Below are 25,068 nucleotides of genomic sequence, written 5' to 3'. Positions count from 1 at the left end.
GATGGTGGAAGCGGAATTCATGGAGAATCTGGGAGTTCCTTCCGGGGCGGAGCCAACCAGAGGCCAGTCAGCAGAGAAGGCCCACGTTCAGAGCTTTGTGGGGACCGTCTGTGAACAGCTCCAGTCCTACAAAACTACACTCAGGGCCCTCAGGAAGTTAGAAGAATGACATGTCAAGATTACCAAAGAATTCAGATAAAAACCATCTGTTGGTGTGCTGTTATTTTCCTACAACAAACCACTGTACTTAACCTCATGTCAAAATACTCTGTGGTTTCTGAGTTGCATTATTTTCAGTTTCCCTTCCTCTTGATCCATTTCAGAAGATGTTTAAATTGTCTTCAAGTGATTTTATGTGTTTATGTGTTTTAATAGAAGACAATTTATAATGACCAAAAGCTGATTTTTTAATGCCATTATCCTTGTTCTCACGGAAGAAGAACGGAAACTATGAAACACAATAAAGCTTACAGAAGTTGTGAAATAGTTGACTCCAGTCATTTAATTACCTCTCTATTTATTCCAGAGATTGATTTGGGAATTTGTGACCCTTGTTGATTAGATGTCCTTTGGAAATAATTCATATAGTGTGTACTCACAGGTAAAGTAAAGCCTTTGGCATTGCCACATATGAGGAAAATACGACGTCTCCAATCTATGGCTTGAACACATGCACGCTGTTTTCCAAATGGCACAAACAACTTTGTAGATCACTTCTTCCATGAAATAAAGCAAACTGGTCAGGTTTCAGTCTTTGAACTCATGAATTTATACCCAGTTGAAAGTACGGGCATCTTAAGAATGTCTTGGTTCTTTCTGTTGTTTTTGAATCTGATAGCTGAAGTCCAAAACTGAAGCTTTCTCAATGTGAAGGTCTATAAACTTTGGTTTCTTCTCCCATCCTCCAGCAAAGAATGAAAGGAATCCATATAATTGGCATTCAAATAATTGTCATCTCTGATAAAACTATAAATAAATACACACTCTTGGAGTCCTCCTTTAGGGTTTACCATCAAAACCATCTAACGTTGCTGTATCAAGTGTGCAGATACTTACAAATATATGGCATTAGTTAACAAAACAGTTTGAAAGATATTGGATGAGGAAATTTTACTTTGGATACAGTACTTTGCAGTGCAGATAAAAACGTTTAAGCAGGTAAATTATCAAAGGTAGAGAGTATCACTTTGTATAAAGGCAGATCATTTAAATATTTTTCCATTTGTAGGTGGACCATATCCATTTATGGTAAGGATGTGTCTTTCTCACTGCTTCCCTATGGAACCCAGGAGCAGGCCCAAGGGAAAAGAACAGGAAGCACTGAAGTAGCAACCTGTGTGGTGCCCACACTCGATCTGCACAGAATGGGGCCCTGGATGACACGGAAGCAATTGGTTAAGAAGCTGACTGGGTTTTTTTGTGATTTTTGTGTTTTTTTTTTTGTTTTTTGTTTTTTGTTTGTTTTTTTGAGACAGTCTAGCTCTGTTGCCCAGGCTGCATTGCAGTGGCGTGATCTCGGCTCACTGCCACCTCCACCTCCACCTCCACCTCCACCTCCCAGGTTCAAGCGATTCTCCTACCTCAGCCTCCCAAGTAGCTGGGATTACAGGCACCCGCCACCATGCCTAGCTAATTTTTGTATTTTTAGTAGAGACGGGGTTTCACCATGTTGGCCAGAGTGGTCTCAAACTCCTGACCTGGTGATCCACACGCCTCGGCCTCCCAAAGTGCTGGGATTACAAGCATGAGCCACCATGCCCGGCCAGTTGACTGTTTTTTTATTTCACTAAACTAACTCTAGTACATTTTGGTCTCATATAGAGAGAGCTTGAGCTTTTTTTTTAACCCTATTTCTGTATATACCAGCACTTTTAAAGGGTAGAAATGCAGTTTTTCTCAATGTCATGATTGTGTGTATATTAATCATCTTAATTACAGCAGAATCAGAGCCCCATGTTTTTTACTTGCCACTCTTTTACAAGAGCTGAGGTGAGAGACTCAAGTGCAAATAGAGACACAGAGAGATAAGAAAGAAGACTTGATGCATGATATAAACCCCATCTTCCAACTCCTGTGACAGACGTTGGTGACTCCCCTGAAATATGGGCAATCTCATTTCTTGAAGAATTTCAAAACACGCTTTTGGTGTGATATATATGAAAACAATTTAAACAGCCAGGCCTCTCCTTGGTAAGCTAGGCAGTTGTGTTTTGCAAAGAAGGGCTAGACCGTTTCCTTGAACACCTGACTATAGGCCACATGATTGTCCGTGGCCAGGGCGTTCTTTAGACACTGCCAGAAGTATGGGTGAGCTTGCGGGTTTGTTGGCCACTCAAGGACAGAACTCCCACAGAGCCTTTTCCGGAGCTGGAGGAACTTGGACTTCTGAAAGGGCTTCTCAAGAAATATCAAGATAATCACATCAACTTTTTCATCCATGAGCCTCTGATGGGACAAGTAAAATGCTATCTTAAAATGTTCAGTCTTTGCATACTTGTCTGTCATCACAAACACTGTCTTTTTGCTAAGCTGTATGCTCTGGGAAAGGTTTTCCAGAACTGGCTGCCCTGGTAACCAGTCCCTTTCCTCGAGACATAAATTAAAATGTTTCTCTCTTGGGTCTTCCAGTTTGGCCACCAGCTCAGCCAAAACCCACTCTGTCACAGCTGGGTCTTTAGTGTCATACACAATAAAAGCATCATAGCAACAGTCTGGTGATATTAGACGCTGATACCCCTTTATCTTGGCCTTACAGAAGTGGTAAATATACCACACATCCCAGAAATAGAGGTGACTTGCTGTCATCATCACCATGAGAAAGAGAGACACAGATATGGAAAGTGAGAACAGAATCAGGTTAGTCAGATCTAACTCACAGGTATACAGATCCAGGGAGACCACACTCTGGCCCTTGTGTGCTCCTGGCCCCACACAAGTCACATCTGTGGCCAGGTAAGGAATAGTCACCTCCGTATGGTTAACCCACCAGACAAACCACACAGCATCACAGGTGCACAGAAACCGATTATGATGCAAAAGCAACATCTTCAGATTGTTGAGGACATTTTCTGGGAAGCTGGTCTTTTGGATCATCTGGATTTTATTTGAGCTGAGGTCCAGATATCGCAACTGGAAGGCGTCTTGTAGAAAATACTTCGTCAGACTCCTGATTTGATTATTCTTAAGAATCAGATTCTTGAGGCTTCTGGAACAGTTGGATAATCTCTCAGGGACAGTGGTCAGTTGGTTGTGGCTGAGGTCCAAAGTTTCCAGGTTCTTTAGACTCTGGAGTTTCTCCCAAATGAAAGATTTGAGCCCATTTTTGGCCAAAGAGAGGTTCTTTAGATTTGGAGGCATACCATCAAAAACTCCAGAAGGCAAGGAACTTAGGGAATTTTTAGAGATGTCTAATTCCTCTAATTTTAGCAGATTCTTGAATAATTGTAAGTATCTGTTATCACCCTCTCTCCATAAAACATCTAAGTGATTTCCTCTGAATTCCAGAGTTCTGAGAGACTCACTCTCCATGGTCCTGCTGGTGGAGGAAGAGATGTCATTGTCGTTCATCATCAGTTTCTGCAGAACCTTTAGGTTCTTGGTAAAGTTTAGCATATGAGTAATTCCTTCTGATTGAAAATAATGGCTATTACTGCTTATATCCAGAACTTCCAGTTTGTGAAGCTCTTCAAATGCTGTTGAATGGAGTAAATCAAGCCGGTTGTTGGAGAAGTCCAAATATCTCAGCTCTGCTAAAGGTTGGAATTCACTGCCATTAAGAGTTTGGCTAATGAGATTTCCTGACAAATTCAGGCATTTGAGGAAAGAAAGATGCTGAAAATCAGAGGACTTGACAAAAAATATACTATTTTTACTTAGATCCAAGGTCTGCCCATACTTGTAGCAGCTTTCATTAACAGACATGAAAGAAGCCTCTTTGTTTTTGAACCTGCAACTCCTTGCATACTTATCATATCTGAAATAATGTAATTGTTCCAGGACCTGGGGTTCATAACTTTCTACAGAAGTTCTGGCATTTGAGCAGAAGCCAACTTCACTTGAATCTCCTGAAGGTGATATTTTATTCACTGAAAGATCTATGACTTTCAATCTTTTAAATTGTTTAAACATGCTGAGGTTAGCAATTTTTATAAAGTTAGTGCCAAGATCAAGAACTTCAAGATTTTGAAGATTATGTAATGGTGAGAGGTTAAAGCTTTTCAACTCTTTGAAGACATATCCTCTGATCCGCAGAATTTTCAGGCTTTTCAGTGAAGAAAATGCTTGCGATAGATTCATAGATGCACGATAGACCTGAAGTTCAAAATTGAAAGACAGATCCAATTGGATGAGGTTGGGGAGAAAATGCAGAAATTTAGCATCCCCAATTTCTTTGGCCAAGAAGTTTTGGGACAGATCTAGTTCCTGGAGTTTGTTGATGTTCTTAAACCATCTTGGGGGCACATGCTGAAGAGAGTTACTGTGTAGACGTAAAACTTTTAATTCTGTCAGCGCATCAAAAGCATTTACAGGGATCTGTAGGGGAGAATTATTTTTACATGGCGTACAAGGAAATGGGGCATTATAACAACGAGGGCAATTTCCACTTAGGTCAAGAATTTGTAATTGGTTGAGGTTATTAAAATCATCTTCTTGGATTTTTGCAATCATGTTGTTGTAGAGATATAGTTCTGTTAAAGTAGATGGCAAAACAGTAGGGACGGTTGTGATGTTGTTATCTTTCAGGGAGAGCAGTTTTAACTTCGTCAAGTTTAGGAAGGCATCTTTTTCTATTGAATATGAAACATAACAAGGATTTCGATAATAACAGTTTTGGCCCAGGTAGAGTATTTCTATGTTGGCCAGTTCTGTTAGATTCTCTTTTCTGATGGAAAAGATGTTGTTGGCCTCAAGGCTGAGAAGCTGTAAGCTAGGCGGAAGGCCCTGCGGTATCTCTAGAAGCTGGTTTCCATCCAGGTAAAGGGATTTTAAATAAGTGAGTCCACTAAAGCTTCTGGGTTTAATCTGCAGCCTCTTGGTGCACATGTTGTTTTTTGACCCCAGTGGAATAGGTACACAGTTGCATCTGAAATCGATCTCTACCAGATGGTCCAGTCTGTGAAAGGACGCTGGGGAGATGTTTGGTATGTGGTTAATGGTGAGGGTGAGGTTCGTGGTGTTCGTGGGAATACCTCCAGGAATTTCTGTCAAATGCTTGTCTGTGCAGTCCACGATCACATGGTTCTCTGGAACATCCAGAGTGACATCGCAGGGCAGAGTTTTAGGAAACCATCTAGCCCCAAGGAGTTTGGAAATTAGGATTATGTCAAAAAGGATAAGAATTTGTCTCTTCAGTGTCCACGTTGGAAACACCTGAAAGCATAAGAAAGAACAAATCATTGTTCTAAAACATACCAAGAATCAGAATTAAAAATTCCCATTTGCTGCCTCTCTTTTGCAACATTTTAAAAATAAACAATTCAGGTCTTATTTTCAACTGTCTAAACAGCATCCCCAACCCCATGACTGTATTTGTCAGTTACTGAGAGTTGCGATTATTTAGTTACATATTTAGCTTTTAGCATCTTAGCTCTTTAGCAAAATAGCTTTCAAGAGGGTAGAAGCAGCATTTTCCTATTCGTTGTTACATGGAACACTAAAATTGCAGAGCCATAGATTCACTGCCAAAGTCTGAAATTTGGAGGGTGAAGAAATGTTAGAATATGGATACACCCATGAAAAATAACACATGAAGACTTTAGTGCAATTTATGTTGACCTGCTAAACCTGCCCTGGTACACATTATATGAGTCTTTCATGATATTTGAGTCTCAGAATATTCTAAGATTCCCGTTTTATAAGTGAAGACATCGCTCAGCAATATTAACTGATTAGCCCAAGGTTACCCACTAGTAAGTGGCATTTGATTATAAAACATACACTCCTGCCATTCTGGCACTGACATTCTATAATCTGGCTCTCGTCTTGGATTGTTTTTGGAAATAATCTTGCAAATTATCCCCTCCAAGGGGATTTTAGGATGAGCATTTTCCCTACACATTGGGTTTACATTACGTACATTTGGAGAGGAGACAGTAGTAGAGTCAGGGCACTGCCTGGGTGATGCATAATCAGAGGAACCATATAATTGATCCATTCGTATACTTACAAGAATGAAGTGGGGCTGTTAATAATTACACCAAGACTATAGGCATAAACCAAGAGTCTGTCAGGCAAACTGGGACTTATGGGAACCTACCCATAAAGATGATTCTTGTGCATCCAGGTTTAGCATGACAGACACTGGGACCCTAGGGAGAAAGGCCCTAAAAGGGAGTATGGGAAGTGCAAAAGAGCTTTAAAAATCACCTTATTACCTTCAACTGGCTCTGCCTTACAGAATGCTTTAACCGTGGACTTGCTCTCAAGTTTCAGGATTTCTAGCAATGTCTACTCCAGAACGCTGGTTTTAGTTTAGTACTTACGCATGGAGTGGTCCAGCCTATGTCTCTACCATAGGGATCTAGCTCAGTTAATGATTTTATCTTCCCAGGTGACTGAATCAACCAATCATGTTGATATCTAAGAAACCAAATGCCTACTTTCACCAGATGTGGTGGCTCATGCCTCTCATACCAACGCTTTGGGAGGACAAGGCAGACAGATCGCTTGAGGCCAGAGTTCAAGACTAGCCTGGGCAACATAGCGTGAGACCCTCTCTCTACAGAAAATAAAAAATTAGCTGGGCATGGTGGCACACACCTGTAGTTCAGCTACTCGGGAAGTTGAGTTGGGAGGACCTCTTGAGCCCAAGAGTTTGAGGTTGCAGTGAGCCTTGATCACACCACTGCACCCTAGCCAGGGTGACAGAGCAAGACCCTGTCTCAGAAGAAAAACAAAAAAAGCCTACTTCCCTTAATTCCTCTAATTGGAGGTAAATAAGCAATTTTTTTTTCTCCAATGCAAGATGGCTCAGAAGGGCTTTTTCAGGTCTAAAGTTTGTTGGAGTTAGAGGTACAAAATTGTCTCTTCTTCTTTTCACCACCCTATCTTTTCCTCCCCATCATTAAAACCACTGAGAGTCCTGCTGACCTCCTTCATTGTTCTTAACATCCTCCTTGCTTTGCGGTTTTAGCTGACATAATATCAGCTGAGATCCCTCTACCCTTGGTCCACTCCAAAGCCTCCTCTCTCACTTTCCCAGTCCACCCTATCTATCAAGCTTCCCAAACCTTAATCGTCAGTTTCTTGCTCTGAACTCCTTGAAACTGTTTCCCAGGCTCAAGCGATCGTCCCACCTCAGCCTCCCAAAGTGCTGAAATTACAGTCATGAGCCACTGCACCCAACCTTCTTATTTTATTTTATTTTACAGTATGAGCTGAAGCTTTTTATCATGGCATCCAAAGTCTTCCATAATTTGTCCCCTGTCTACTTGTCTGGCTTACCTGATTGAATTCCTCTACTAGCCTCACTAGTCGATAAACCCAAGTTCCCTGACTTGCAAGTCCCTCCGTTAGAAGTCCTCTTCCCTACCATTTTCACCCACCAGATTTCTATTTATCCTTTAGGGCTATGTTTCTCAAAAGGAGCACTCAGATACCTCAGAATATATGGCAATATACCAGTGGGTACAGGAAGCCCTTAAATAAATATGGTACATCTTTCTAGAGCACCAGTCTTTCTCAGAGATTTAGGAAAAATGTTCACTACTCAGGGAGGAGGAGTTGAGTCATGATAGGGGGATGGCTATGGTCCCTGATAATAGGATTTATATGGTTATAGGATCCCAGGCCCTGGACCCAACCCCTGGCTATGCTTTTGTCCAAAGACATAATGGGTTCATAGATCCCACTATCAGGAGGCAATTGGTAATGCTGCCCAGAGTGATATTGTAAAGCAGAGAGGGGAGTTGTACTTCAGAGGGGGCCAAGATGGATAAATGACAATCATGAACCGGGTCCCTCTTCCCATCCCATTCCCATGTACCTAAATGAGACCCTGGGAAGAAGTGGGAGGATTGCTGAATTGAGTTAAAAACATGAAGTGATTGAGACGGCAGTCCTCATACCACGTTTCCCGGGATGTGCCTAGTTTAAGTGTTTTTGTGATCAGGGAAAATGGAGGCTGTAAAATGAAGGAAGTTTAGTTGTAGAAAAATAAAGTCACCTTCACCAGTGGTGTGATGATAAATGTTTAACAATAAGCTTTCCCTGATTTGTTGTCTTGATTTGTAGCATTTGTCAATTTCTGTAGTGTAAATATTCCCTCCATGGCCAATTTCAAGTGGGGTCCAGCACACCACTGGCCTTAACACACCTGAGATAATGACTGTGAAATTTTTAGTCTCTACACACTGACATATTATAAATTAGAATGCAAATTAATCAGAAAGCCTTCCCCCCCCACACTTATTTCTAAACTTTTTTCTCGCACCTGTCCACTTTTCTCTTTGACTATTACCACCTCCCAACTCCAATTAGTCATTAGGTCTCATCTGGACCACTATGCTAGACTCCAAATTGTTCTCCCTGCTCCCCCTTCTCCTCTATAATTCATTCATCAAACAGCATCAGAGCGTTCTTTATAAACCTGAATCAGATCAACTATAATGTCTTCCTATTACACTTTAAATGAAATCCAAAGTCTTTACCATTGCTTATATCAAGGGTGTTCTGACTTCAGCCTACCTCTCTGACCTTGAGCCATCTTTCCCCTCCTTTACCACATATCAGCCATCTGGTCTGTTTTCTGTTCTGCATTCAAGCCAGCCTTGTAACCACCACAGTCTTGGGACTTGCTGTTTTCTCTTCCTGAAATCATCCTTCTCCTCCTCTTCTCACAGCGCGGTCATTACCACCCCTTAGTTGCCTATTCAAGTGACACATCCTCAGAGAGGCTTTCCCTGACCAACTTATCTAAATATCTTCTCATGTAAGAATAGTGATAATAATAGTAATAGGAGTTAACTTAGGTAGCACTTACCATATGCCAGGCATCATTTTAAGTGTTTTCCATATATTAATTCATTTAATCCTCACAATAATGGATACTACAGGTCTTCAATCCCTTATCCGAAACCTTTGGTGCTACATGTGTTTTGGAATTCAGAATTTTTCAAATTTTAGAAGGTAATATACACTACATGTACCCTAAATTATGTAGTACCTATTGAGGCCTGGGGCAGCATTCCATGATCAAACACACAAAATTTCCGCAGTGACATATAGGATTGTCCACTCTAAGTGGAATTATTTAAAAAAAAGAATAAATAACTCAGTTTATTATTTATTAAGAATAACTCAGTTTATTATTTATTAAAAAGAATAAATAATTCAGTTATTATTTATTAAAAAGAATAAATAATTCAGTTATTATTTATTAAAAATAATAAATAACTTCAGGTCAAGATCTACCTCCAAATGCGTTCAGATCATATTATGTTTGCAATCAACTGAGTTGGGACAAAGCTTTCAGTTTTGGGTTTTGGAATTATAGACTATTATTATTATTATTATTTGAGACTGAGTTTCGCTCTTATTGCCCAGGCTGGACTGCAATAGCATAATCTCTGTTCACTGCAACCTCCACCTCCCAGGTTCAAGCGATTCTCCTGCCTTGGCCTCCCAAGTAGCTGGGATTACAGGTACGTGCTACCAGGCCTGGCTAATTTTTGTATTTTTAGTAGAGAGGGGGTTTCACCATGTTGGTTCGGCTGGTCTGGAATGCCTGACCTCAAGTGAACCACCCACCTCGGCCTCCCAAAGTCCTGGGATTACAGGCATGAGCCACCATGCCTAGCCTAGACCTCTATTATTATCTCCATTTTACAGATGAGTCAACTGAGGCACAGAGAGGTATATGCACTCTGTAATTGACTACCCTGTTTGATTTCGGTCGTAGCCCTTTACCACAGTCAGAAATTATCTTGATGATTTATGTTGCTTATTCGTATGATGTCTATTCTGTAGAAGAATGTAAGCTGCAAGAGGGTAGGGCCTTTTGTGGTCTCATGTAAAACAATGCCTGGCACTTAATTAGGACCTCGTTATGTTTGTGAGATACATGAATGAAAGAATGAATGCCTGCATAAATGAATCGTAAAGTAAAGAAAAATGAAAAAAATTTCTCCTTGGAGTAGGTTCCTTCAGTCTATACCCCCAGACTAAGCAGAGGTCAGATTTCTGTCTCTTCTATCTGCCCAGGGATTTCTTGGCGGAAAAGATTTAAGAAGCTCTGTTTTCATTATGTCTCATTCAAAAACCCTTTCTTCAAAAAACCTTCTGGGATCAAACCAGACAGAAGTAATCACTCCCTCCTCTCATCTCCTACTGCACTTATTACACGTGAGGTTGTGAAAAGCACTCTGGATGGAGGGTTGGAAGAACTGGGTTCTAGTCCTCTCTTGGTAGTTCATTACCCAAATGCCCCTCTGAGGCAGGTTCTGTGCCCAGTAGAAGATACCCTGCAAAAGAATGATGGACACAGAAACAACAATATGGGACATACCAAGGACCCAGCCAGTGGATATTAGAATTCTAATATGTATCTACTGACTCATATTCATTCTTTCATTTGACAGATACGTGTTGGATGCCTACTAGGAGCAGGAGACACAAAGTCTCTGCCCTTAGGAGCTCAAAATCCTGTGGAAGGGAGAAAAAAAATACATACCTAAAATACAGTGTAGAAAGACCATTAGGTCCTTCCAGACAAGATGCTGCCACTTGTATATGTGTAGCTGAACTGTACGTTGTTCTTATTCCAGGTGATAGTTATTGAATTTTTTATCCTTAATTTTGATTTTGATCCTGAATTTTGATACTCTCAATTCTTTTTTATCCCCATAGAGTCCAGCGATTGCTACACATCTCTCAACATGTTTTCTGCCTTTCTCTCATCTCATAATGACAGAACCTCCATTTGTAGTTGGGAATATACCACTCTGAAAAATAATTTTATCTCCCAGACACACTTGCAGCTAAGTGTGGCTATATGACTAAGTGATACCCAAAGAAATTTGGGAGGAAGTGAAGTGTACAGTTTCTGGGACATGTCCTTAAACAGTGGGGCAGTTCCCCTTTCTCCTGTCTACTTCCACCTGGCTTCTTGTAATGTGGATGTTGTAGCCAGACATCTTGGGCAATGCACACGAGAAAAATGAGCTAGGGATGGTACAGCAACCAGGTAGATGACCCAGAGTATCCAGATCCTTCCTTATATGACCTCAGAGAGCAGAGCAGAAATAATGGCTCGGAACTGCTGACTGCCAAGAGTTTATGAGAAATAAAAAAATTGTTATGCTAAGCCAATGTCAATTGGATTTTCTATTGCACAAATGCAAACCTAATTTTAACCAGTATAGAATTTGGAAATAAGTTATTGTCCATGAGCGAACCTAAAATATGTGATGCGGATGTCATCAGGCTATTGGCAAGACTCAGATATCAGAGGCTGGAAAGCTGGGTGGCCCATATTATGCCATCACAAGATATCTGATAAAACTGTCACCTATGCTATTTTGGAGGGCAGAACACATGCCAACTGTGACTTTACTCTTAGGCGAAATGATTTGGCAATATTCATAATGATGTTGGTGGCTTCTTACTGTTTTTAGCAGTCTTACAAGAGAAATGAAATAGGACTGAAGTTAGCCATTCTGCAAGCAGGGCTAGACGGAAATACAGTTTTGCTCTGGCTGCAACTCTACACTTTAAGTTGAGTAAGACATCCTGAATTTTAAGGCTTTGCAGGGTTGAAAAAGCCAACTTCTACTGTAGAAGCAAAACAAAGCAGATTTAATGGATACAGACAAAGTAGCAACTTAGATTAATTAAGTGTATGCCCATGTACATTTTCTAAGCACTTCCCATTAAGCATTTTCTAGTAGACAACGAAAGCCAGTCCAGGGCAAAAAATCTGATTGAAGAGTGTGGCCTTCCCCTTGACTCATGCAGCCTCAGGGTAGATGATTCAATTGAGAGAGGGGAGCACTGACAAAGCATAGAGTCTTTAGACTTCAGACTGTCTAGAGCTGCTCTAATGTCATAGTCACACGCGGCTCCGTAAATTTAAATTAATTAAAATTCAATCTCTTAGTCACACTAACTATATTTCAAGGGCTCAAAAAGCCACATTAGGCTAGTGGCTGCTGTATTCAAGGGTACAGATAGAGAACATTTTCATCATTGCAGAAAGTTTTATTAGATAGCATTGGTCCAGACCAATAAGTCAGCAAACTTATTCTGTAAAGGGCCAGATGGTAAATATTTTAGGTAAAATTGAGGATATTATGGAGGTACTTAAATAACCATTTAGAATGTAACTAATTAGAATAGTAAAACCCATTCTTAGCTCACAGGTCATTAAAAAACAACAACAACAGGTAGTGGGATGGATTTAGCTCACAGGTCATACTTGGCAGACCCCTGGTCTAGACCAACCTTAGGCTGTGATAAACTTGTGCATGGAATTAATTCTAAGCAAATTCACTCCAAGTCTATATTATTTAATGCTTATCCCAATTCTAAGAGATACGCTCATTTACAATGAGGAAAGTGAAATGAATGCTGAGGTGAGACCTAGGTGATTGAGACAGAGCTGGCACTCTTAGCCACTCTGCTATTCTACTTCTCGAGATGTCAACTCAGTCATCTGCCCCTATAGATGGAGAGCACGTTGAGGTCCGGAAACCTTGTTTGTCTTTACATGTACTCCATCATTAGGATGCCTGCCACATAGTGAGTGCAAGCTAAATATTTGCTGAGTAAACCAAGGCTTTGAACTTTCTTAAAATCCCATAGAAGATTCACATTTTACTAGTATAAATAGTAAGGTATTTCCCTGAAGATCAGATTTTCACAAGGTGACAATGAGAGACCCAGGAGGGTTTGGGGCCTCTGAAGGAAGGATTGAAGTGGGGAGCATGCCACAGAAGAAACGAGGATGGTATCATTGGTAGGGCATGGGAAGTGGAGCTGCAGATGGACTCTTTCATAATCCTTTTTCTCAGACGCTCTGTCCCTTTGAACCTGAAACCCCAGTGAAAGCACAGAGCTTGTTTGTCTCTTGTGGGAAGAGTCACAGTCAGGATGGGGCTGCCCTTGTCCTATGCTCAATAGTTGAGCCCAAGCCCACTGACCCTTGGAATGCTTTATGCCAAACAAAACATCTCTTGGCTCTCTACACCGGCTGCACGGGAAGCCTGGAACTCAGAGATCCCAGCAAGTTTGCATTCCAAGATCCATGCCAGAAGGAAGATTAACTGCAATGAGAAAGTTGGGCTCTGATCAAGCAGGTGAAGGAGAAAAATGAACTCACTATTTATTAGAATAGTAAAACCCATTCTTAGCTCACAGGTTGAAAAAAAAAAAGCAGGTGATGGGATAGATTTAGCCCACAGGTCATAGCTGGCAGACCCTTGGTCTAGACCAAACCTTAGGCTGTGTTAAACTTGTGAATGGAATTAATTCTAAACAAATGAACAAAGCATTTCTAAATTTGTTATTTAAAGAGAAAATATACCTAAAAGACCATCTAGAGAAGATGACTTAAAAGTGTGAAATATTCCTTTATTCCAATGGAAATTTCCTTCAGTATAGAAATTTCTCCTTTCAAGCCATTGGAAACTACCTGCTTCAGACTTAAGCTGGAACCTTAGCTTCAACTATCGTTATTTTGAGATTTAAGGGTTCAGCATCAAGCCAGGTCTGTTTTTCCATCTGATACAAATAATCTATGTTATTTTGTTTTGCTTCGGGTTTTTTTTTTTCCTTTGTAATGATTGCCTAAAGACATGCATCTTTTAGTAATTTGATTTGTAAAATAGCATAGTATACCATGATAGGCCTGGCTTTGGTAATGAATCATAGCTAATTATACATGCAAATACACTGGGTAAATTTGGATGCTCAATTAGCAAACTAATTATTGTAAAAATGGGAATGGGTGATTTCATACAGACAGGTGTTTCTATTTTCTCAATAAATCATCTCTTTGTTAAAATGGAAAATATAGAATTTATATTGGACAGCCATCAGACCATGATTTGTGTATTTTTAAAAATAATGGCTGCCTTTTATTATTTATGGTGTGCCAGGTTCTAAGGCAGACTTGTTGTTTATATTACATCATTGATCCCTCACACTGAAGTTGAAAGGCCATATAAATATTCTCATTTTACTGATGAGGAGGCAGAGATCAGACAGGCAATTTCAAACCAAGATTCAGACTCACTGTTGACCAATTCTATTCAAGTTGCCTTACACAGCTACAGCAAATGCACTTGGTATAATGTGTGTCTGCATTTTTATTAATTTCCTTTTCAGTTCAAGTATTCTTGGTACTCTAATATTTCTATTTTGTGCTACTTAGGGGTTTTGGGGCATAGAGAAATTGGTTTGTTTTTATAAGAAAAATTTACAAGTATTAAAAAATGGTGGCTGGGCACACTGGCTCACACGTGAAATCCCAGCACTTTGGGAGGCCAAGGCGGGAGGATCACCTGAGGTCAGGAGTTTGAGATCAGCATGGTCAACATGGTGAAACCCCGTTTCTACTAAAAACACAAAATTAGCCGGGCATAGTGGCATGCACCTGTAATCCCAGCTACTAGGGAGGCTGACACAGGAGAATTGCTTGAACTCGGGAGGCAGAGGTTGCAGTAAGCCGAGATCATGCCATTGCACTCCAGCCTGGGTGACAGAGCAAGACTCTGTCTCAAAAGAAAAAACAAATGGTGTATTTATGTTTTGAGTGGGACCAACTTGAGGGAGAAAAAAGAAAGATATTTTTAAGATGATTTTTTAAATGAATTTCATCCAATGTCCATTGTATTAGTCTGTTCTCATGCTGCTAATAAAGACATATCCAAGTTTGGGTAATTTATAAAGAAAAAGAGATTTAATGGACCCACAGTTCCACATGACTGAGGAGGCCTCACAATCATGGTGGAAGGTGAAGGAGGAGCAAAGGTACGTCTTACATGGCGTCAGGCAAGAGAGCGTGTGCAGGGGAACTGCCGTTTATGAAACCATCAGATCTCATGAGACTTATCCACTATCATGAGAACAGCATGGGAAAAACCTGCCCCTATGATTCAATTACCCCCCACTGGGTCCCTCCCACAACACGTGGGGATTATGGGAGCTACAATTCAAGGTGAGATTTGGGTGGGGACACAGCTAAACCATATCATCCAGCAATGTTACATTAGGGTAGTTTGTGAATTTAGAAATTTAAAGGCTCATTGAGCTTTACCTCCATAATGAATTATATGCGCACACAGTCATTCAACAAACATTATTGAGAATCTACTCTGTGCAAGGTACTGTGCTAGACAAAGTAAGGACATGATGATGAGTCAAACACCATTCCTGCTCTATTAGGAACCAAATACCTCTGCTGCTCTATTATCAGAAGCTGTGTATATCTCTTGAGCACAGAACTCTCTCTCGGCTGTCAAGGAAATCTCTGGTGAGAAAAAATAATAGATTGTGGGGCAGGGGCTAAGTCAGGCCTAAAGGTAACACTGCTTTCCCACTCTTCAAACAAATGTTTGAATAAACAACTCTTCAAGGTGGCAAAACCTATCCACCTGGATGCATTATTTTGATGGCAGGACTGAAGCCCATATTCAAGATTGAATTTGCTGATTTTAGATCTGTATTAGATTCCTACCATAATATTTACAGTTGTAGAGATCGGATTACTAATAGGAAAAAAAAAAACCATTTACCAAGCTGTTTTTAACTTCACGCTTTCCAAATAGCGTTTTTATCTTCAAAACTTTGTAAACTTGTAAGAGATGTCTGGTTGCAATCAGGGGAGTGAGAAGGACATGTATATAACTGGGAACTATTAGATGGAAAAAATGAGGAAGTGAAGGTAAGTGGTTTGTGTCTTGTGACAAGTTAGAAGAAGACTGGGATTAGTCTGATTTCTCCTGGTGTTTATTTATTCTAGGGGTTAGCACCATGTGAACTGAAAGTCAGATTTGTTTTCAGTCTCTCTGTCTGCTACAGGGCTACCAACTGAATTATCCTGAACCTTGACTTTCTCATCTACAAACTCTGGAGTTTCACTAACTGACCTTAATGGTCATTTTCTATTGTGCTTATTCTATGACTCTAATGGTTGGTGTAGAGCCCCCTGAAACTTATCTGCCAGGGTCTGTCCTCAGCTGGGAGTCTTCATAACCCCCTGGAACCTCAGGCTGCTGCTGTTTCAAAATGGTCCATGCAAAGCTTCAAACCACCATAAACCTTCTAAGAATTCCACAGAGGGAGGAAAAAAACAACTAGTACATGTTTTGTTTTTCATTAAAGTAAGCATTATATGTCTTTATTATTTATTTATTTATTTATTTTGAGACAGAGTCTCACTCTGTCGCCCAGGCTGGAGTACACTGGCCGGATCTTGGATCGCTGCAACCTCTGCCTACCCGGTTCAAGTGATTCTCCTGCCTCAGCCTCCTGAGTGTCTGGGATTACAGACACCTGCCACCACTCCCAGCTAATTTTTGTATTTTTAGCAGAGACGGGGGTTTCACCATGTTGGTCAGGCTGGTCTCGAACTCCTGACTTCAGGTGGTCTGCCTGCCTTGGCCTCCCAAAGTGCTGGGATTACAGGCAAGAGCCACTACGCCCGGCCTTATATGTCTTTAGATAAAACCATTTTGCTAGTTTGATTCAGCTCTCTGAAATAGTAAGAATAGGAAGAATTACATGACAATCCATCGATTTGAGAGAATGGTTAAAAATGGGAAACTACCAATAGTAAAATATCAAATGTCCCTTAAAAAGAATGTGGTAGAGCTGTGAGTATTGACATAAAAAGCTATGCATAATCTACTACTAAGTTACAAAAAATAAAGAGGATTTTTAAAGCAGCATAGAAATAACATATAGCATATAATGCCTTTATGATAAATATATATGCATATATTTGTATTTGCAGAGAAAAGTAGGAAAGAATACACAAGAAACCTTTAATAGCAATTTCTTCTGGGCAGTGGTATAAAGGAGCCTTCCCTGGGGAGAGGGGGACTTCTATTTTTATGTTATAGCCTTCTCTACTCTTTGACTTTTTAACATAAATAATATGTATTTTTTAATTAAAACTTTTAAAATCAAATTACAGAGGAAATAAGATCTCATCATAACAACGTAGAAGGAAATTGTGAAAAAGGAAAAATTCAACTAGTATTTATTGACGCCTGCAACATGCCAGGTACTCTTCTAGGTGTTTGGGACATCAGTGGACAAAATAGAAAAGATTTCCACTCGACTATAGCTTATGTTCTCTAAATAATAAGCACAAAAATATATAACTGTCAGAAATGATATCGCATGTCAAGTGATAAGTGTTACTGAAAAAGAAAACAGGGCAGAGTGAAGAGGATCAGGAATGTGGGGTAGGATTATGATGATAAGTAGGGCGGCTTGGATAGGCATCATTAAGAAGTTGATATCTAAAAAAAGACATCAAGGAAAGGAGAAAGTCATCCATACAGACATCCAGGGGAAATGCATTCCAGACAGATGGATCAGCCTAGAGCAAAGGCCCCAAGGTGAAAACATGCTGGAATATTCAGAAAAATGGCAACGGGGCCAATATTGCTGAAGCAGGGGGTGTAGGAGAACAATAGGAGATGAAGTCAGAGAGGGAGTAACCCCAAGCATGTTGGGCTTTCTCTACCATTCCATGGATGGCGGTCTCTGTTCTGAGTGGAATGCAGATGCATTGCAAATTTTTGAGCTGACAATCAGTTGGTCTGACTTACATTTGAGAAGGATGCTGCTGGCTGCTGTGTTGAGGATAGACAGTGAGGGGCAAGGGTGAAAGCAGGGAGACTAGTCCAGAGGCTATTAACAGTCATTCAAGCAGAAGTCCCAGGTAGCAGTTCTGGAGGGGGTAAGAACTGGCTGAACACCAGATATGTTTTGAAGGAGTAGCTACATAAAATATGACTTCAAAGTTCTTGGAAGAACGTAAGGAGAGGTATTTGGAGACAGCAAACATTTCTAGGTTTCCTGTCAAGAGGACGAAAGACATGGTGGGTAGTTGACAGGCAATACAGCTTTCACCTCACGCGTACTGGCACACACACACACACACACACACTCTCTCTCTCTCTCTCTCTCTCTCTTTCTCTCCCTGTTTCTCCCTGTCTCCCTTTCTCTCACCCACTTGCTTTGGAGTCCTGAGTCATCACCCTTGTAAGAAGCCTGGCTATACAACCACCATATTAGAGAGACCACATGGAGACAGAGACACTTGAGGAGCTGCAGCTGCTCCGGCACCTAGCTGTTGAGTCTCCTAGCCCAGGCATCAGACCTGGAGAGTGAGTCTTCAGGTGATTCCAGTCGCAGTCACCGCCTGACTGCCACCCCAAGAGAAACCCTGTGGGAGAGCTGCCTAATGAGTCCAGTCAACCCCTGGACCCATGATAGAAAGCAGTATATGATTGTTGTTGTTTGAAGCCATTGCATTTTGAGGTGATCTCTTACGCAGTGATAGGTAACTGGAACAGGAAGTCAGCCAGGACATATGGGAGCAGATGATCTAGGTAGGTACACAACGGGGAGAAAGAGGAGAAAATGGAGAGTCCTCCAAGAGGGTTGGAGAGTTTTCTGGATGGAGAAGTAGAGTGTGATTGCAATAAGGAATTCCCCCACCCACCACACCCCAGCAAAAGAAACCCTCACCTTTCTGTATTGATTCGGCATGCATGCCCCTGCCAGTCTATTATATATTCTTTGCATAGCTATTATCTGGCTACAATGGATTATTTTCAGCAGAATTCTTGGCAAAAGGAAATTTATCTTGAGACTATTTGAGGCCTGGGGAACGCTTGTATTTTTATAGTGAGTTAAGAAAGGATTTCCTGCTCTCCTGACTCTACTCTTTTACCCAACTAACCAACCAGTCAGAAAGGCCCCTGGGCACCCCCTGGGCTACAACATGTCAGCCCTGAGAGGACAACAGCCCCATGCACTCAGCTGTTCCTCCAAGCAACTTTCAAGATCACAGAGCAGAAAAAAGCCAAGTTGCCTGAGTTTAAAAGGAAATGTTGGAATCTGCATTTCTAAGACAAAGAGTTGCTTGAGCCAAGATGTGTGAGCGAGGGGCTTTCTGCGATGGCAGGGAGCCTGCAGCGGGGGTCTGGGAGAAGCCAGAGGGGATGGCTGCCTGGCTGAAGAAAACTGAGAAAGGGCATGGAAGAAGTAAGCAATGGGGGGCGATTGCTGGAAACCTTTGCCCTCAAATTCATTGACTTTTTGCCCTGTTTATATCACACTGAATTGTTTGGTAACTAGAGATGTGTTGTGTATGTCTCCCTAGAGAATAACCAAGCACTGTGAATACGGGAAGTTGCTGAAACGCTATTCATTTTATAGACTGAGCCTCTGCTAGGAATTTTCCAAATAGATTTATTAACAAATATCCCCTATTTGTGAATTTTGAAGTATTTTTAATTTTAGTTTAATCTCTGTAAAGTACAAATACCATGAATATCAGTTTCATTATGTCACCAAAACGTTTAAGGATGTAAACCACTTGCTTTTTTTTTAAAAACGGAGAGAGTTATCATTTACTTCCTATCATTTTAGCCCAACAGACTCAGCTTTCAAACTAAAAGAATAAAAGGATATAAAGTTGTCTTACATAATTTAGGAACTCAACAGCTATCATGCATCACAACAGTCACCAAAGACCATAGGGCCCTCAAACTTATTTGACCTTATACCTTATCCCCTTGTTTTCTATAAGCCCCGGACTGACATACTTTCTCTGTAAAAGGCCAGTTAGTAAATGGTTTAAGCTTTCCAGGCCATCAGGGTCTCTGTCACACTAAACTCCTTGAATCGTTTGCCATCGTAGTGCAAAAGCACTTATCAACAATACGGGCCGGGCGCGGTGGCTCACGCTTGTAATCCCAGCACTTTGGGAGGCCGAGGCGGGCGGATCACGAGGTCAGGAGATCGAGACCACGGTGAAACCCCGTCTCTACTAAAAATACAAAAAATTAGCCGGGCATGGTGGCGGGCGCCTGTAGTCCCAGCTACTCGGAGAGGCTGAGGCAGGAGAATGGCATGAACCCGGGAGGTGGAGCTTGCAGTGAGCCGAGATTGCGCCACTGCACTCCAGCCTGGGCGACAGAGCGAGACTCCGTCTCAAAAACAAACAAACAAACAAACAAACAAACAAAAAATACGTAAACGAATAAACCATTTGTAAACACTGAAACTTGAATTGAATGTAAATTTTACATGTCACGAAATAGTAATTTTGCTTTGATATTTTTCCATCTTTTAAAAACAATTAAAAAAAAAATCTTAGCTCATGAGCTGTACAGTACAGCAGGTGGGAGATAGCCATGGGCCGTATTTTGCCAACCCCAGCCCTAAACTTTGGTGAGTTTCGGGGATATTCATTCTTTATTCTTGGGGTGCAAAAGTACTGGCTGGTTAATCTGTAATGATGATTTTTAATTTTAGTACAGCATTCCAAATTTTTAAATAATCAGATTGTATTAATTTAATAAATGGATTACTTCATCACCTTTTTTTAGCCATAAAGATTTCCTATAGGTTAAGAGCAGGATAATGTTTTCACTTTTAAATTTGCTGAACTACTATTGACATTTTGGGAGATGTTCCCTTCTAATAGTAATTTCCCATCCCTGCATCTATTTCACATGGTGAGAAGCATTCTAGAATAGCCAAGGCTTTGTCAGTACAAAAATTTGATTTTAAATCCTTGTTCTGTCATGTAAGAGCTCTCTGACTTTCATAAATCACTTGACCTCATGAGCCTCTGATTTGCCAACTGTAAAATGGTTATAAAGTAGGGATGTTGAATGAAATTAGAATATGCAACACATGTGTTTATGTAAACCATCATCACAGATTATCCAGCATTTAGTAAGCATCTAGTATTTGTCTAGCAGGTGCAGTAAAAACTTCAGGAATACATGGTACTTATCCATTTCTAGCTTGCTTTTTTCATTTAACATTATACCATGAGTGCTTTCTTAGGTCGTTCAGTATTATTTTAAAAAACATGATTTGATGGTTACATAATATTCCATTTAATGAGTCTACTACAATTAATTCACCCCTTCCCAACACGGGACATGATATTTTTTTTTTTACCTGGCTGCACTGACTATCTTGGTAAATAGTTTTCCATGTCCATGATCACTCCTTTTTTTTTTTTTAAAATTATTTTATTGTTTTTTTTTTAAGTTCTGGGGTACATGTGCAGGATGTGCAGGTTTGTTACATAGGTAAACATGTGCCATGGTGGTTTGCTGCACAGATCAACCCATCACCTAGGTATTACATCCAGCATGCATTAGCTTTTCTCCCTAATGCTCTCTCCTGCCCCACCCTCCCCTGACAGGCCTCAGTGAGTGTTGTTCCCCTCCTTGTGTCCATGTGTTCTCATTGTTCAGCTCCCACTTATAAGTGAGAACATGCGGTGTTTGGTTTTCTGTTCCTGTGTTAGTTTGCTGAGGATAATGGCTTCCAGCTTCATCAATGTCCCTGCAAAGGACATGATCTCCTTCCTTTTTATGGCTGCATAGCATTCCATGGTGTATATGTGCCACATTTTTTTCATCCAGTCTCATGGTCACCTCTTTAAGAAGAGTTTCTAAAAGTGTAATCTCTAGATCAAAGGATCTGACATATGACTCAGTGCAGTTGAATATTTTCCCTGTGCTTTTTTGCCTTTTGAATTTCTTATATTGAAAATTATTTTCACGTCTTTTTTAGAAAATATATACTATTTCCCCTTTGTACTTGAGTAGGAAGCCATCATATTCAACCTCACCTTTATTGTGTGTGTGCTGGGCTTGGTCTAGGAAGAACAGAAGAGTCTTCAGCACAGATTTCAGAGCCACCCAAGCTCCTTAACCTCTCAAAGCCCCAGTTTCTTTATCTCTACCTTATAGGGTAACTTTGAGGCTAAAATAGAATCATGTGTATCTAGCCCTCAGCATGATACTTGAGTGGTCAAAAAATGTGAGCGCTCTTTATTACTATCATTCCCATTATGCCACCCCTCAAGGGGCAAAGGCAGATGTGGGCATAGGTTTGCATTAAAATAGACATCTGGGTTTCTAGGAAATGAAACCGTAAGCAGTTGTTTCCTTTGTAACAATAGCCCCATGGCTAATGCTTCATTAGAACTTTGACACAAAATGAGCCCAGGAGCCAACATTCAGATCTAGAACGTGTCTGATTTAAGTGACAAAATAATTTCAGAAAAAGGCCCTTGACGTCTTTTTTCCGACTAAGTTTTGGCATACCTAATGACTCACACTTGCATCATACCACTTGCAAAGGACTTAAAATAGTCTATTATTTGAGCCTTACAGTGGCCCTGGAAGGCAATTGGGGAGGGATTCTAATGGCTATTTTGTAGTCAGAGAAATTGAGTTTCAGAGGACTTTGATGACAGGCACAAGACCCCCCAACTAGTGACTGGGAGAGCCAGCGCTGACAAAGACTCTCCTTAATTCAACTTAATCAGGCTCCACTACACCCCTAGGCTTCAGCCTTTGGCTTCATGTCCATCTTTGCATTGCCCAGTTTAAGCAGGAATCCTGCTAAGTCATTTTATTGATGATCCACTCCTCTTGGTATGTGATCACCCTCAATATCTGATCAAATTCCTCATCTCCCACCATCGCCAGGTGAGGTCTGATCATCCTGGCCTGTCTTCAGCAAGAATCCTGTCAGGTCGGTTTAGCCAGAATCCCTTTTACCCTTGATGTTTCCTCTTAGTAATTTTCCATCCACTGACCCCCACTCTACTCCTTGGCCAGAAATCTTTACTGGTCTTTGGCTGTATTCGGAATTGAGCCCCTTTCTATACTGAGGTCTCTTTCCGCCAATTGCAATAGTCCTGATAGTATCTTTATCTACTGTCCAAATTTAGTTTTCTTTGACAGCACTCAAGCCCGGGGATTTCCCGTATTTTATTGCTATGAGCCTGCCCACATACTTCCATCCACACAGTCATTCAGACAACACCATATGCTGGAAAAAGCACAAAGTAACTTCAGTAATTCAGCGATTTGTTATGGCTTTAAAGCCAAAAATGTAGGCTGAAGAAATGAGATCCATAGAAGCTATGTCCCCAATTCAAACATCTGCTCCTCCTCCCCACAAGCACATATTTAATTCTTGTAGGAAGTTGGACAGAGCAAGCGTTGATTAATCTGAAATTCTGAAATGCCCCCTTCATTAATGCCAATTATGAAATATCAGGAAGCACTTTCCCCCAGCAAATAACCTAAGTACAGATTCTTCAATATTGCTCTTGCCAGGTGGTTTCAGTTGTTTCCACAAAGATTACAGATAACACTTTTTACGGTTCTCTGAGCTGTTCTTACCATTTTTAGTCTTCTTCCAAAATGGAATGTAGAAGTCTGGTTGAAGAGAGCAGAGCATGAGAGGTGCCAAGATCAGCTTGAGATGGGCCCAATAGCATCAACTAAGAGAAAGAGAAGACATCAAAGTTTACATTTCAAAGACAGCACAATACTGTAGCTTAAAGACATGCTGGGATCATTGCTTTAAAATGCTGTTCAAACATCTATTTACAGTATTTACTTCCTCAAAGTTAGGTAGACTGGAGACATATTCCAGAAAACCATTTCTAACATTACTGAAAGCCTAACTTTATCTTTGAAGAATTGACATTTTAGACTACCACATTTTTTACTTATATTCTAAAAAAAAATTTTGTGCATATGATTTCGGTTCCCTCTCCTCTCTTACCCACTTCCTTATAACAGCACATACATCTACCTACTTAAATTATCTATATGTGTTCCAATGTTTAAAATACCTTTCGTGATGGCATGGAGTGATCCTATATCTGGAGTCTTCTGAGATGAAGTGATGGGTGGCAGGAAGTGTAGTCACAAAGACTCCAGGCAGCCAGCCCTGGAGTTTCCAACTACAAAGATCAGGTCGGGGGACGGGGGAGGAGCATGATTATTTAAGCCACCCCAGATATGGGCTTTGCAAAAGCACCAGGTTCCTCTTATTTCTATCACCACTATTGGGGCAATGTCTTGTCTAAATCCAAACAACTCTACAGACCAACCTTCTTTCCTTTTTATAGCAGGGTTTCTCACCCTCAGCACTATTTACATTTTTGACCAGATAATTCTCTGTTGCACCGTAGGATATTTGGTAGCATCCTTGCTCTATACCCACTAGATGCCAATAGCACTGCCCCCTTCCGGTTGTGACAATCACAGATGTCTCCAGACATTGCAAATTATCCCCTAAGGGACAAAAACATCCTGGGTTGAGAACCACTGTTCTATAGATATATTAGAGACATATCTAAATTTACCTTATTCTGTCTTAGACCCAGCTGGAAAGGATGCTGGTTTTTAAGCAGTGGCAAAGCTACCAGTTGGTTCATTCACTTTCCTCTAAAAAAGCTCAGCTGCATTTGCTTCTCAAAGTGCGGTCCCCAAGAGAATTGTTCCCTTCTTAACTGATTATTGGACATTTTGTAGGTAGAGCCAAAATATGGTAGTTATGTTTAAAGTTCTTTAATCTACTTTGTCCACCTGGAGAGAATTCGGATGATGTAGAGTGTGGCATGGAGACATCTGCAGATAATGATCAGGGTTAACATATACTGGGCTGAAAACTCAATGGTGCGATAGAGCAGCTCAAAAACCAGAAACAGTAATAAGTGACATTTATTGAGGGTTTGTTATGAGCCAGACACTGTTCTAATGACTTTATATGTATTATCTCATTAAATACTAAAACTATATAAAATAGAGATCTTATTACCCATTTTTAAACAAATACTGGAATTTATAACAGAAGAAATATTGGATTTGCCTCAAGTCACATAGCAAGTGATACCCACACAGGCAGTAAAAACCAAATGTCTCCTTATTAAACCATTCTGCTATGCAAACGATATGTAAAAATCAATAGTTTTCTCATACATAAATAATTACTGATACAAATTGGTAATAGAAGAAGAGGTCCCATTCAAATCAGTGAGATCTGAAATGCTTTGGA

At 40.6% G+C, this 25,068-nt stretch overlaps 1 protein-coding gene across 1 annotated transcript; it reads right to left on the bottom strand.

Annotated features, from left to right (window-relative positions):
* Positions 1-484: 484 nt before the first annotated feature.
* TLR7 (toll like receptor 7) lies at positions 485-23,912 on the bottom strand. The gene is made up of 3 exons (XM_032756578.2): positions 23,861-23,912; positions 23,403-23,503; positions 485-5,370 (listed from the first exon to the last, which is right to left on the bottom strand). Exons 2-3 carry the CDS (start codon positions 23,403-23,405, stop codon positions 2,224-2,226), a joined length of 3,150 nt encoding a protein of 1,049 aa, XP_032612469.1. The 5' UTR covers positions 23,406-23,503; positions 23,861-23,912; the 3' UTR covers positions 485-2,223.
* Between the last annotated feature and the right edge of the window lie 1,156 nt (positions 23,913-25,068).

This window comes from Hylobates moloch, unplaced genomic scaffold (assembly GCF_009828535.3).
Source record: "Hylobates moloch isolate HMO894 unplaced genomic scaffold, HMol_V3 SCAFFOLD_7, whole genome shotgun sequence".
Taxonomy (NCBI): Eukaryota; Metazoa; Chordata; class Mammalia; order Primates; family Hylobatidae; genus Hylobates; species Hylobates moloch.
The sequence above is the reverse complement of the archived record's forward strand: the minus strand, read 5'-3'. Positions and strand labels throughout refer to the sequence as shown.